The 12,631-nt window shown below is 41.6% G+C and overlaps 1 protein-coding gene across 1 annotated transcript; it reads right to left on the reverse strand.

Moving 5' to 3' along the window:
* Positions 1-6,200: 6,200 nt before the first annotated feature.
* Positions 6,201-11,745, reverse strand: LOC141463843 (histamine H3 receptor-like). The gene is made up of 3 exons (XM_074146489.1): positions 11,475-11,745; positions 8,710-8,876; positions 6,201-6,986 (listed from the first exon to the last, which is right to left on the reverse strand). The coding sequence occupies exons 1-3, from the start codon at positions 11,743-11,745 to the stop codon at positions 6,201-6,203; spliced, it is 1,224 nt and encodes a 407-aa protein (XP_074002590.1).
* Positions 11,746-12,631: the final 886 nt, after the last annotated feature.

Here is a 12,631-nt window from a genome sequence, read left to right on the forward strand (position 1 = left end):
GTCAGTAAAACTACTGATTTCAGTCTGTGAGCCAAATCACATTAGACACAAGTTTTTCCCTAATAAGCCCTGCCCTGGTCAGCAAGGGACCAGAAGAAACCTCTTTAGCTCCATCTGAAAACTCATTGACCTCTCCAAGTTGGTCATGGGTTTATTCTATATTTTAAGTGACAAAGCAGTTCCTCAGCTCAGCGTCACATGTTTTTGCAGGTCTAATACCTTGGTGGTTTGCTCTCCACACTGGCTCCCCAATAGAGTTCAGGTCTCTCTTTTAAGGCTCAAAAGCTGGGATAAGTTTAATCCTAACCTCCTACTTTTCCTCGCTGGGCAGATGTGCCCTCCCACAATACCAAGGAGCAACAAATCTAGTGACTTCACAAGAAATAATTTGCACAGAGACCAAGGCCTAAGCTCTAGACATGGTAAGAATCTCTGAAGGAAATGAAAGCAACTTTTTGCCTCGGTTTTGGTTTAAACTCTCTGTTCTTTAGTCTCCTGTATGCACAGATTCAAGTAGTGAGACAGACATAAACCTGCATGCTAGAGGGGAGGAATATTTAAAAAGATAAGATTGCCACTCTTCATCAAGAAATAAAAACCAAACATTTGCACACAGCTCCTCAAAGGACCTTATTTCCAGTTCCTCCAACATGGTAGAGAGGAATGATACAACGCTAGGTGTGAGGCTGTAAAAGGAGGTGAATCAGAGACCAATGTTGTTTGCTCTCTGTCAGGGTAACCCTAGCCCAGTGGTCTGGTGCAAAGGGGCAACTGCCCAGGCAGACCATGGCAAAGGAAACCTGATGTATAATAATGAAAAAATTAACCAGAGCATTGTGACATTAACCAGTAAAAACAACCCACCAATAAAGAATGAGAAAGAAACAGTGTGCTTGTCAGTATAATACCAAAAAAAACCGAGTTAACCTGAAATAGCAACAGTAGAACAGGTTGAAAACTGATTGATCTGCATACACTAGAAATTGTTACTGAAATATAATACAAATAATGCAGACAGTTAAACTTCAGAGGCTATACCCATTAACTTCTATGGCATTATTCCAGAAATTAATTTGGCTCATGTCCTTTATCGCAGGCATTTGCACTGATGGACTGTCTTTGTATATACTTGAGGATTGACTCTACTTGCAGTCAGTTGTCAAAAGCGGCACAATCAGTTGAATGTAAATGTCTCAGCAGGGGAGTCCACTAATTTTAACAATTACAGAAAGTCTCCCCCATACAAAAGGCTCAAGACAGACCCTTAGCACACCAGGCAAAGCAGTAGAACTGGGTTCTATCCTGCCTGGGAAGTCCTCCATCTTGGGGATGGAGGGCAGATCCCCTTGAAGTTGTTCACTGTACGGATCAAACAAGGTCCTACTCCATCCTGGTTTGGCACACTGGAGGTTTACCAAGACGGCCAGGCTAAAGCTCTCATCTGTAGAAAATGACTGAGAAACATATCCAGGTGCTCATACCCAAAGCTGCAGTTTCGTCGTTTCTTTAAGATAACCCAAAAGCAAGCTGCTGACAGAGGGAGAGGTCTTGCCTCTTCTGTTACACCAGCAGAGAGCACTTCTGTGCGTGGGTGGTAAGCTAGATAATGTATTCACCCTAAAATAACCAACCAAACCAAAAAACAGTTACTCGTCACCTGGATCAACCCCTAGATGGAATTTCCTGCACAGCTGCACAAGCCCTCACCCAGAATGGCAGCAGGGCAGGACCGCAGGGCCAGGAGCAGCAGCAACAGCAGGAAGGGCAGGAGAGATGGACAGAAGGCTGATTTAGCAGCAGTCTGCAATTAGAATAGCCTTAAAGCCATCATGAGAACTAAGCTTTTTATATCAGAAGAGGTGACATGTTTTTTCAATGAGACAATACTGAGGACCTGCTCTCAGCTTGGTACGAGCCTCTCTCCTTTTCCACGGGAGATATAAGGCTCTGTTTTAAATGCAGAGCACAGGATGATTTCCATGCAGGGCAACTCAGGAAGAAGCCCTGCACTGACTTATGATTATCTGTGTGACTAAAGCCCCCCTTTCTTTGCCAAGGTAATAAGCCCTACCCCTAATCTTTTCTGCAGCAGAGTAAATATTAGATGTAATATAACAGATCTGGTGGCATTTCTAGTGGAAATGTGCTGGTGTCATATCACGCACGACTGTACATACAAATGGCATCTTTTGAAAAACCCACAGATTTGCAAGGTTTAAAAATACCATGTAGCACTAGTGACATCTGCAGGTGCACGTTGGTTGGAGCAGCCAGAGGAAAAAAAATGCCAAAAATGAGGCTTCTGTGAGAAGCTAGCATAAGGAAAACCAGCAGATGCACTCACAGCACCTGCCTTCACAAGCCAACCCAGGGATGAACAGGCCCTCTCACCTGCTATCTCAAGGGGTTAAGTCAGATGCCTCCTGTAAATCACACTCTGGAGGAGCTTCTCATTTTGTTGGCCATAGAGGTGGTGGGGGAAAGCTGGCCTCCTGTTTTACAAGGCACCTACACAGCAGAGTGACTGTCCTCCTTCCTAGGAGCGAGAAATAAAAGCGTGATCGTCAGGGGGAGGCTGTGTTGCTTCCTCGGTCAGACCTAGGTAGGGTGACCAAGAGACACCAGTGTGAAGAAGACAAACACAAATCATTGCACCTTGTCCTACAGAAAATGGGGGAAAGGGAGCAGCTGATTTTAAATGTTTCCACAGCTCAAGAGAGAGCACATCAGTTAAGAGTCACTATTGGTTTTATTGAGTTTTTTTGCAACTGATAGGTCTAACGAATGCTCTTCTTTAAAGATAGAGTGATAAGGGAGAGTTCCTACCAAAAAAACCATACTCAAGATAAAAACTTTGGGCAGAGTTGTTTAGCAAGGAGAGAAAATGATGAGCAAGTATGCACTCGCGTGAAGATCAGAGCACTGCACAAACACTTAAGGGCGAGAAAGTTCGATCCATCTTGAAGTATAGTAGCCAGATCCCAAAAAAAAGGGCTAGAGGGGAAAAGTCTTGAGACGGCAATATCTAGATTTGGTGATATAAGGAAAGAGACAGTCTGTATTTTTCATTTCCCCTCTGTTCAAGAAAGCAGTCCCTTCTGCATGGTAAAAAATTGAACTTCACCTTCATCTTCTCTCATTATATGATGCTGTTCCAGTTTCTCCATATACAAATCCAGCTACTCACCTTTATAACACTTTACCCTATTTACACTAGGAAAGGTATTTCTAACTCACTTCATTAACACTGCTGTTAAAACTTTCTTCTTAAACTAAATGCATGCAGGTAGAAAACAAGAACAAAGAGGAACTGAATTTTTCAGGTCTGGATGCATCTCTTGCATTTCTTTGCTTAAAAGGTCTTCATTTCTGATCTTGATTGATTATTGATTGATTATTATTTTTTTTAAACACCTTGTCTTAAATAAAAATTTTGCATTTTACATCTTGTTTAAGTTCTCAAAACCCTTACAAAATATTGTGCCAGAACCTCCACACAGTGAAAGGGAATCAGCAATGATTGTTTATATTTGTTAGGAACGCAGATCGTTACGTTTTGGCATTTGTGAGACAAGGCAGCACTGTCATTGTAGAAATACCGGGCATGAGACCTGTTCTAAAGTGATGGTATGCAAGAACAGTGTGTCCTACCCCAAAATTACAGCAGCCTAACAGCAGGTAGACTATCAATGGTAAAGTTTGTATAATGAAAGCAGAGGTATTTATGATTCTGTTAGACTGCTAGCACATTAACAACAACAGGTTTTACTCAGGGAACATTCAATTTCTGTGTAGAACTCTTAAAAAGAAAGACATCTTTACAGTACAGGAAATGAGAAAGAAACTGATAATGTGAGAACAGCAATCAGATCTATGATATGTTTAGTGAAAAAGCTGGGGAACTGTTGAGTAAGGTGCACAGAAATATGTTCCATAGCAAGTCTATAGGCACTACAACATATGGAGGAACACAAACTACCTGATGTAAAATGGGAAACCAGGAACTACAGGAATACTTCATTCCTGTGTTCCTGTATCATAGTCTCACCATATTCCCTTCAAGTTTTGTTTTCTTTTAAAAAAAAATATGTATTTCTTTCACACATTCTTTGTATTACATTATTTTCAGTTCATATGTTGTATCTCATAGTTAACACCTTCAACAAAGCTCTATTTAAAAAACAGGTCTGTGAAGAAGTTTCCATTGGCTCTTATAGTTCTCAGCTCCTGTTTGAGAGACAACACATCCTACATTAGTGAATACATGTGTAATTTGTGTAAGTAGATAATTTTAGATTATCATACAGTATAGCAAAATGAGTAACTGTGATTAAGTGGTAGTTCAGCACAGAAAGATAACATTCAGATGAGTGTTAAGTAAAATATACTAATATATTATATGAATATACACTAAATAAAATTGGAAGATAAAAGAGATGTTCACTACCTCTCGCATTTCTTTAGTACTTATTCTTCCACTTATTTGCTAGCCTTATACTTACTGATAGTGTGATGAAAAGAAACTATTTGCATTTTAAAGAGCTACACCTGTTTGTTTGGAAAGGAATCTAGTACCTGGCAATTCCAGAGTTGTGCAACTAAATAAGCCTTAACAGTTTGGAGGAGATTACCCCCATGCTGTTTCAGCTAAGGCACCACACATACTATAGGTAGTCATCAAGGTCAGTTGTTTTCCTGGCTCATGCAACAAACCAAACACAGCCTTACACAGTGCGTAAGAGATTTATCCATTTATCATAACCTCCAACAAAGGGCTTGTAAGAGAAATAGAATCATAGAATCATAGAATGGTTTAGGTTCAAAGGGACCTTAAAGATCATGTAGTTCCAGGTTGCTCAAAGCCACATCCAGCCTGATCTTGAACACTTCCAGGGGTGCGGCATCCACAACTTCTCTGGGCAACCTGTTCCAGTGTCTCACCACCCTCATAGTGAAAAAATTCTTCCTAATGTATAATCTAAATCTATACTCTTTCAGTTTGAAGGCATTACTCCTCATCCTGTCACTACAAGCCCTTGTAAAAAGTCCTTCCGCAGCTTTCTTGTAGGCCCACTTCAGACACTGGAAGGCTGCTATAAGGTCTGCCCAGAGCCCTCTTTTCTCCAGGTTGAACAACCCCAACTCTCTCAGCCTCAGAGGTACAGAAGAGGACAAATAAGATATAATATTCACATTTAGCCTCTTTCTCAATTATTCTAATTTCTTGCTCGCTGGAATGCTGAACTGAATGGGGATTTGCTCAGGTGCGGAATTCAGTTGGTCCCTGTGCATTATGTCATATTTGGAAGAGAGCAGGGCTTGTAAGACCAGCATTTTTCACAGTGTGGGTTAGAGCTTCTCTGGGAGTCACAAAATGATCCAGAGGGGGCTGGGCAGTGTTAGAGCTGCTCAGACTGACTGTTGCACACATCTTCCCCTGGGCCAGCAGCAGCATATTTTCTCCCTCAAGGACTAAGAACAAATACTACTCTTTTCTATCTCTCAAAACTATAGCTGTAGAAGGTTTGTTTCTCGAAGAATAGCTGGAGATGCACATAAATGCTTTACACACCTAAATTCTCTACTGCTGCCTCTGAGCACGTATGCGGGTTAATGCCCTTCTGCAGAGAAGACCTTCCCTTCAGTTTTTAAATACTGTCCCTGTGTTCCCCTGATGTTCAAACATCCTCAGTGAAAGGAAGTAATCCTGCTATGTGTCTGACAACAAAAGTCATAACTTAACGGGATGTTTTATAGTAAGGAAAAAAATGCTACTGAATGCAGTACAAACTGTTCAAAAGAAACAGAATAGAGAGTATATTAATTTTAGAATACTATTGACCTTACGGCAAATACCCACCTTTACTGTATTTTTAACTAATACCACCCATGAACACAAAGATAAGCTGCACTGCAATTGAAGACAGTATCTTCGACAACCTGAGTGAAGGTAACATGGACAGACTGCTGGGGGAAGTCAGACAGAGGGAATATCCTTTAACCGGCCAGTTGAAATAGCTGGAAAAAGTACACAAACTTTGGGCATGTGTGTTTGTCTGAAAGAGGACACACATCACAGAAGGCTTATCAAGGCTTTCTAACTAGGCTAATCTCCTGGAAGACACTAATTTCAAACTGAGGCTACTTACATCCCTCATCCAGCTGCTCTTGCATCTTTTTTTTTTTTTTTCTTTTTTCTTCTAGAAAGAGCCTGATCTCAACTGTGCAAACTTTTGGGGACATAATATTTTCATGAAAGCCATTCGAAATTTAACATGACAGAGAGGATAGAGAAATGGATTCAGAGAGGAATTGATCCACAAAAGCCAAAAAGTTATTTCATACAAGGTGTTATGAACACAAGTTCCTTTGCAGGCCCCACGAATAATCATTAGCAAAGTGTATGGGGCCCAGCAAATGGCAAACACACACACAATTATGGCAAGTGACTTCGCTACTTTTTTGTCTTGCTGCAGTTTTGACCTGGTCCTTGCACAGAAAGAAATAGAGAAGTCATTTGCTGGGGTTACAGAACCGCCTCTGGATGGACATGAGCTCTCAGCTACCAAAGACTCTTTCTTTGGCCTTGTGGAGGAAGAAACACTGTCCTCTGCTTCCGATGAAGGAGAAAACGCTCCCAGCCTCAGTGAGAGGCAAAATCTCCAGGAGAGGCTGTCACGCCTTGGAGGCTGGTAGTCCTGCGTGCTGCCATGTCGCTGGCGCCTCTGGATGCTGTGGAAGATGTGCATGTTGAAGTAGGTCACTGAGAGCAGCGGCACAAAGAACTCCAGGGTGGAGGCACACAGGAGGAAGTACCAGTTGTCGAAGAACTCGGCGTGGCACTGATCCACCGCTACCACGCTGTATCCGGCCACATGTTCCCAGAAGAGGATTGCCGGGCAGTAGAGGAGGAAGGCAAAGACCCAGATAGCCACCATCTTGATGACAGGGTTGGACGTTGTTCCCGGCTGGGCTCTGTAGGATACCTGTGAGGGAAAAAAAAGAAAAGGTCGCTCCTGTAGAGACAGGTTTTGGAACCTACCGAAGTAGCAGGAGAGGAACTTAGCAGAGTGCTTGGTAATTTAGAGCTGTGGCTATGCTGATCACCTGGAGCTCACACAAGTATGTTTAATTCATTGATGTTTACATAATGTAGGGATGTCTCTCTACAGGTTAATGTAACTGTGTCCTGGTCCATAGGTGAAACGTGATCATCCATCAGTACCTAATAATTGCTATGCCTTGTTTGAGACATCTGTGGTCTGAAGTGCCAGAGTAACCAGCATTTTATAGTTGTTCAGAACATGACTGCCATTCACTGACAACTGCACTGCTTTTTGCAGCATTTTACAAGCAAATAGGATTATATGCGTCACAGTGGTCAACAGAACGTATGTGGCACATATATTTAACACCCACCTTTGAGAAAATTGTTTATTACACAGTTCATGAGGAGGTAGGACTAGATTCCAGCTCTGCAATGGAGCCTTTAGCTGATGAAACCTTCTCCCCCACTCCAGGGCCAGTATATATTTTCCACTGTATGTTGCAGAACAGACAGGTATCTTGTAGCTTACATCCTGCTCCATCCCTTTCACAGGATGACAGGGTGAATGTGTAATTCTTGGAACTTAGTTATCCAATTGGAAAAAAAAAAGTATGAATTAAAGTCAGAAAAGACTATCATACAAGTGTCCATAGCTCTTAATTACATATGCGCAGGTGGTATGAATTTTGCACTGTAAATGCTGAGTCTTTGGTTTTTCATTATAACATTTCTTATGTGCAAAATGTTTCAGTGTTTGATTTCCCAGATTTTTTCCTTTAAATAGAATGAAATAAAAGAACAGAAAGTGATAAATATAATAAAAAGGCAAGTATAATAAATAAAATTAATTATCATTAACAAAAATAAAACTGAAATTCCATCATATGACATTATGTTGACAGTCTTATACACCATCAAAGAGCTGGAACCTTTAGCTCTCCCTGACATTTCCCTGCCACTAGAGCTAACAGAGTGACTAGTGAGAAATCCTGGTGTCTATCCTTAGCATGAACCAAGACATAAGGCACATGTATGGTGGGTAGGATGCACTGCAGAGAGCAGAGACATAGAGTGCATTTGGGATTCTGCCCCAGGTGTTGAGAGGAGTTTATTGCCTCACAACCACAGGCAGTCTCTGCCATCTGCTCCTTGTCCCACTCTCTGCCCACTTACTTTCATCTTGCTCCCAGTCTTCTCCAGGAACATTTGAGGCCACATCTCAGGCCTAGACATCCTCCCCAGTGTCCTTCACCTCACTGCCCTAGCCCCACTGCCTTTTCCTCCCATACCTGACTTTAAGTCCAAACCCAAATCCAGTTTATTTCTAGTTTCCTCTTTCCTTGCCTGCTTTATACCAGCCTCGTGCCTTACCCTTTTCACCCCTCAGCCTGCTTTCCCTCAAGCAGCAGCACAACAGCAACCTGCAGCAGAAATTGTGAGAAAAGTCCTGTTTAACCAGCTCCTGGCTGGAACATGCTCAATGCAGAATGTCCACCACATCTAGCTGCAGATATCTAATAATTTCCACATGCCAGCACATTTTTGAGGGTATTATCTCAATTAAATTTGGGTTTATACTCACCAACATGGCAAAGATTGGTGAATATAATCCACCAACGATCTTGAGACAAAATCAGAGAAGTTATAAACAGGGTACTTACAGCTTTAGTAACTGACAGAAAACGGTCATAGCTGATAAGAACAATGTTAAATACTGAAGCCGTGCACAGGAGATAGTCCAGAGCTAGCCAGAGCTTGCAGATGCTTCTTCCCAAGTGCCATTTCCCTGTCAGGCAGTAAGGGATGTAAAGAGGTATGCAGAATGCACCTATGGAAAGCAACCACAGAGACATCATGCGGTTCATACGGATTGCAAACGGTACTCTTGGAAGCAGAGACACTAGTCTGGTGTTTGGCCAAAAAAAATAAATCTATAAAGGAGAATATGTAATTTATATATATAAATTCTTACATTCTCGTGAAATCTGACGGTGACTTTGTATGTATTAGATCTTAGTGTATTTGGGTATGCTGATTGTTGGGAATAAGCTCAGGGCAAATCAGCAAAGAAGGATTTGCTTAAGAAGAAAACTGCACTTTAGCCAACTTACAGTTTCTAAAGATATATAACCAGTGCTGCAGCATAAATACACTGTGGTTGCACTCTGACATGTAATCTCATCACTGTTTATCCTCTAGTCTTTTATCTGCGTTAGAGTTTTCCCACAAACACATCTGCAGATGTTGCTAATGTCAGTTACTAATTTAAGATTAGCCAGCTTTTGTAAGATAGACACAATATATTGGACAGTCTGTGTGGTATCTAGAAACCTCTTCTACCCAAAATACAGCAGTCACAGCAGAGGTATGAAACCCTCTCCCAGTTTTAAGATGTGTTTTAATCTCATGATAGCTCTCCAGCTGAGATTAACTCCAGAACTATTTTTTGGTTTGTTACTTTTTTTTTTCCAAAAGGCCTTCCACTGTTTATAATAAAATCATGTTTGTATTTTATTTTTAAGCCAGCAGCTTCTTCATTTTACCACTAATATTCTTTCAAAAGTATGGTGCAATATCTGATGCTACATTCCTGAAAACACCAATCTGCTAGAGACAAATGTAAAACTATGTGCACCTCCAAGATCTGCCTTAAACTCTTCAGATTATTCTTTTTCAATATGTCTATCAAGATTTTAGAAGTTACTGAACACATCCAAGCTGATGTGGCCCACTGACAATAAACCTCTGGGCAAGGAGCTGACAGACTGTAATCAACAGGCAAATGCGCACAGTGCTTTGAATACTGATAGCTTGCTTTAACAGATACCTTAAATACAAGCAGCTTCACTATTGTACAAAATACTCATTTTTCAGAGTTGCTGATGACAGCTACTACTCTCATCAGCTTCAATGGGATCAATGTTTGGCACCATGTCAAAAAGTAATGACTGCTTTTAGCTATAGATATAAATACAGATGCAAGAACCAGGTTTTAAGCATTTATATTGGAAACTAGTCTCATTTTCAATAATTAGAGGTTACAGAAGACATGAGTCGCATGCCTGGAAAGATTCCAGATTTCTAAGAAATTAAAAAAATACCACAGCAGCTTCAGAAAATAAAACATTTTCTGACCGATCCCAGAGACAAAGTCAGATTTACATGGTCTGTAGGCCAACATAATGCTGATATCAATCATACTCTTGGCTGATTTAAGACTCCATGAGGCATCAGCTGCAAACAAGAACTGATGTAGGAGGTAGATATTTAAATCTCTTGATTAAGATTGTAAGATAACAAGGAGAAACAGACTTTTGCAGAAGACCCGAGCAATGAAATGGCAGCTCTAGCAAACTGTCTGCCTGAAGCAGGAAAGCGAAGGCTCCAGCACGTGTACCGTTTCGTTTCCACCTCACGAGTTGAGCCCCAGAATTAGGCACCATCGGTTATAAATGGCACAAAAGAAGGAAAATCTTAAAGGTTAAACTAGTACACTGCACCACACAGCAGTGACAAAGGAACAGCAGTTTGGAGGGACAGTATTGCCAGAAGTGGAGTAGGTCAGTGAGTGCTATTTCTATCTTCATTAGTTTAGTGAATACTGATCTCTGTGACTGTCCTGAAGAGAGAGCACTTGTGTGCAGGAATACCTCCGTGATAGCCTCAAGTCAAGGTGTTTGCTGGAACATGGGCTTGTCAGGCTTTCTGTGCTGCATGGGCTGTTTCCCTGGCCTGAACCCTGAAGGACTGCTGCGCCTCCCACCTCCTCTCCTGTCATAACCCACCAGGACTGGATCCGTGACACCTCCAGGGACCAACTCTCCTGGACTTCTGCAATGACACTGTGGGGAGAGGGGACTAGCAAGGAAAACAAATGGGAGATGCCAGGAGGCTGTTGCTGGCATCAGGAAATCCATCTGATCTATAGCCTGCATTGAGTGGAAGCAGGTAAAAAGTCATAGTGGTAAAGTATTTTTTTGTAGTGTAATACACTCATAAGCCGTTAGTACTAATTAATTTACCTGGATGTGCCACAGATAGCTTTATAAGAAAACAGTTACATTGTCAAATATGAGGATGTTCTGAAGTATATGATCTTATGGAAGGATCAAAGGTAAGTCATAAACGGTAGCAAACAACTTCTTTCCTTCAGTTGGTATTCATATACAACAGTTGCTCCTTTTTCCTGAAGGAACATTAAAAGTATTTATATTAAAAAAAGGATGAATTTCTCATTATAACATATTTTGAGACATAACAGGCTGCTAAAACACTTAATGCAGTTTCCACTATTCCTTACCCTTCCCCTAGAGACAGAGCTGGGAAATAGTTCTCTTAGAAGAAACCACCCAGCAAAAGAAGCTCCCTCACTTCTCCTAAGATCTCGAGGAAACAAACAGTACACGCCTCCATGGCTGCCACTTACCCACTGCAAAGTCAGAAATGGCAAGATTAAGAAAGTAGTAGTTACTCCGATGCCGGAGGTTTCTGTCCATGATGAAAGCGAGGATCACCAGGACGTTTCCGAGGATGGTGACCAGAGCCAGCAATGCCATGAGGAAGGCCAGCAGCACCAACATACCCAGTGAAAACTCAGAGCTCGGCGCCTGTGTGGGAAAAGTCTCATTTCGTGTTTCGGCAGTGCTGTTGTCCATGTTGCGTGTCCAGGTCAGTTCAGCCTGGGAAAAAAATCGCATCTGGCAGAGTTATCCAAAACGTTGAGACAAGTCTGTTAACAGGATGGGCTGAATACCGACACATCCAAAAAAATTCTCAATATCAGAATAACAGATCACAAGACTTCAAGGCTTGGAGTCTGTCACGTTCCTTGATCTGAATGCACCTATTGGTCTGAAAACAAAATCTATAAAAAAGACACCTCATAAGCAGCAGTAAGAGCACACTTTAAAACAAATTATCTCTTTCTTTCCTGAATGTTGATCTTTATCTACTGAGGTCAGAAAAGTTAGTCTGAAAACAACCTTTTTCACAGTCAAGCAATTTGCATATTAGCATTGTGTAAGCGTTTTTACACATTGATCTCATTTTCACTTCCCCAGTGGTTAACAGGATTTAAATTATTGCAATTCTATTTCTCTTACAGTAAAATGCATGCACTGTGGCACTTGCTGCTCTACCACTTACTACATTGTACAATTAAGAACAGAGATGTGTATTTCTTAATGCTGCTGGTTACAGAGCATTTAAAATTCAGTTATACACAGCAAAAGTGTCACCAATACCTTTTCAGCTCATCCTAATCAGGATGTGCCCAAGTCCAGCCTTGGGCACAGCAAAACAAATACGTGGACTTTGGAGGTATGGCCCACCTAATCCTCTACTTCCCAAGTAATTCCAGGTAAGCTCCCACTCTACGAAGTGCCAAACCCTTTGTCCTCTGCAGGTGTCAGAAGCCATATATATCCCTTCCTCATCACAATTTCACTTATTTTGGTAAGAGCACGCAGAGGTTGGCAGGCTGTGGCTGTGACTCATGCCTGAAGCTCATCAGCCCCATAGCACCGTGGCGCTCCCTGCCACCGGCTTTTTGGACTGCAGCTGTAATGTTGGGTGCTTGAGAAG

Source organism: Numenius arquata, chromosome 4, assembly GCF_964106895.1.
Source record: "Numenius arquata chromosome 4, bNumArq3.hap1.1, whole genome shotgun sequence".
Classification (NCBI taxonomy): domain Eukaryota; kingdom Metazoa; phylum Chordata; class Aves; order Charadriiformes; family Scolopacidae; genus Numenius; species Numenius arquata.

What these genes read in the sequence shown, in the direction of transcription:
- LOC141463843 (XM_074146489.1), bottom strand. Translation starts at nt 11,745, where the DNA reads ATGCGATTTTTTTCCCAGGCTGAACTGACCTGGACACGCAACATGGAC. An exon ending in CATTTCTGACTTTGCAGTGG is followed by an intron (nt 8,877 to 11,474) that starts GTAAGTGGCAGC and finishes TGCTTTCCATAG; the next exon opens with GTGCATTCTGCATACCTCTT. An exon ending in TTCTGTCAGTTACTAAAGCT is followed by an intron (nt 6,987 to 8,709) that starts GTAAGTACCCTG and finishes TTTCCCTCACAG; the next exon opens with GTATCCTACAGAGCCCAGCC.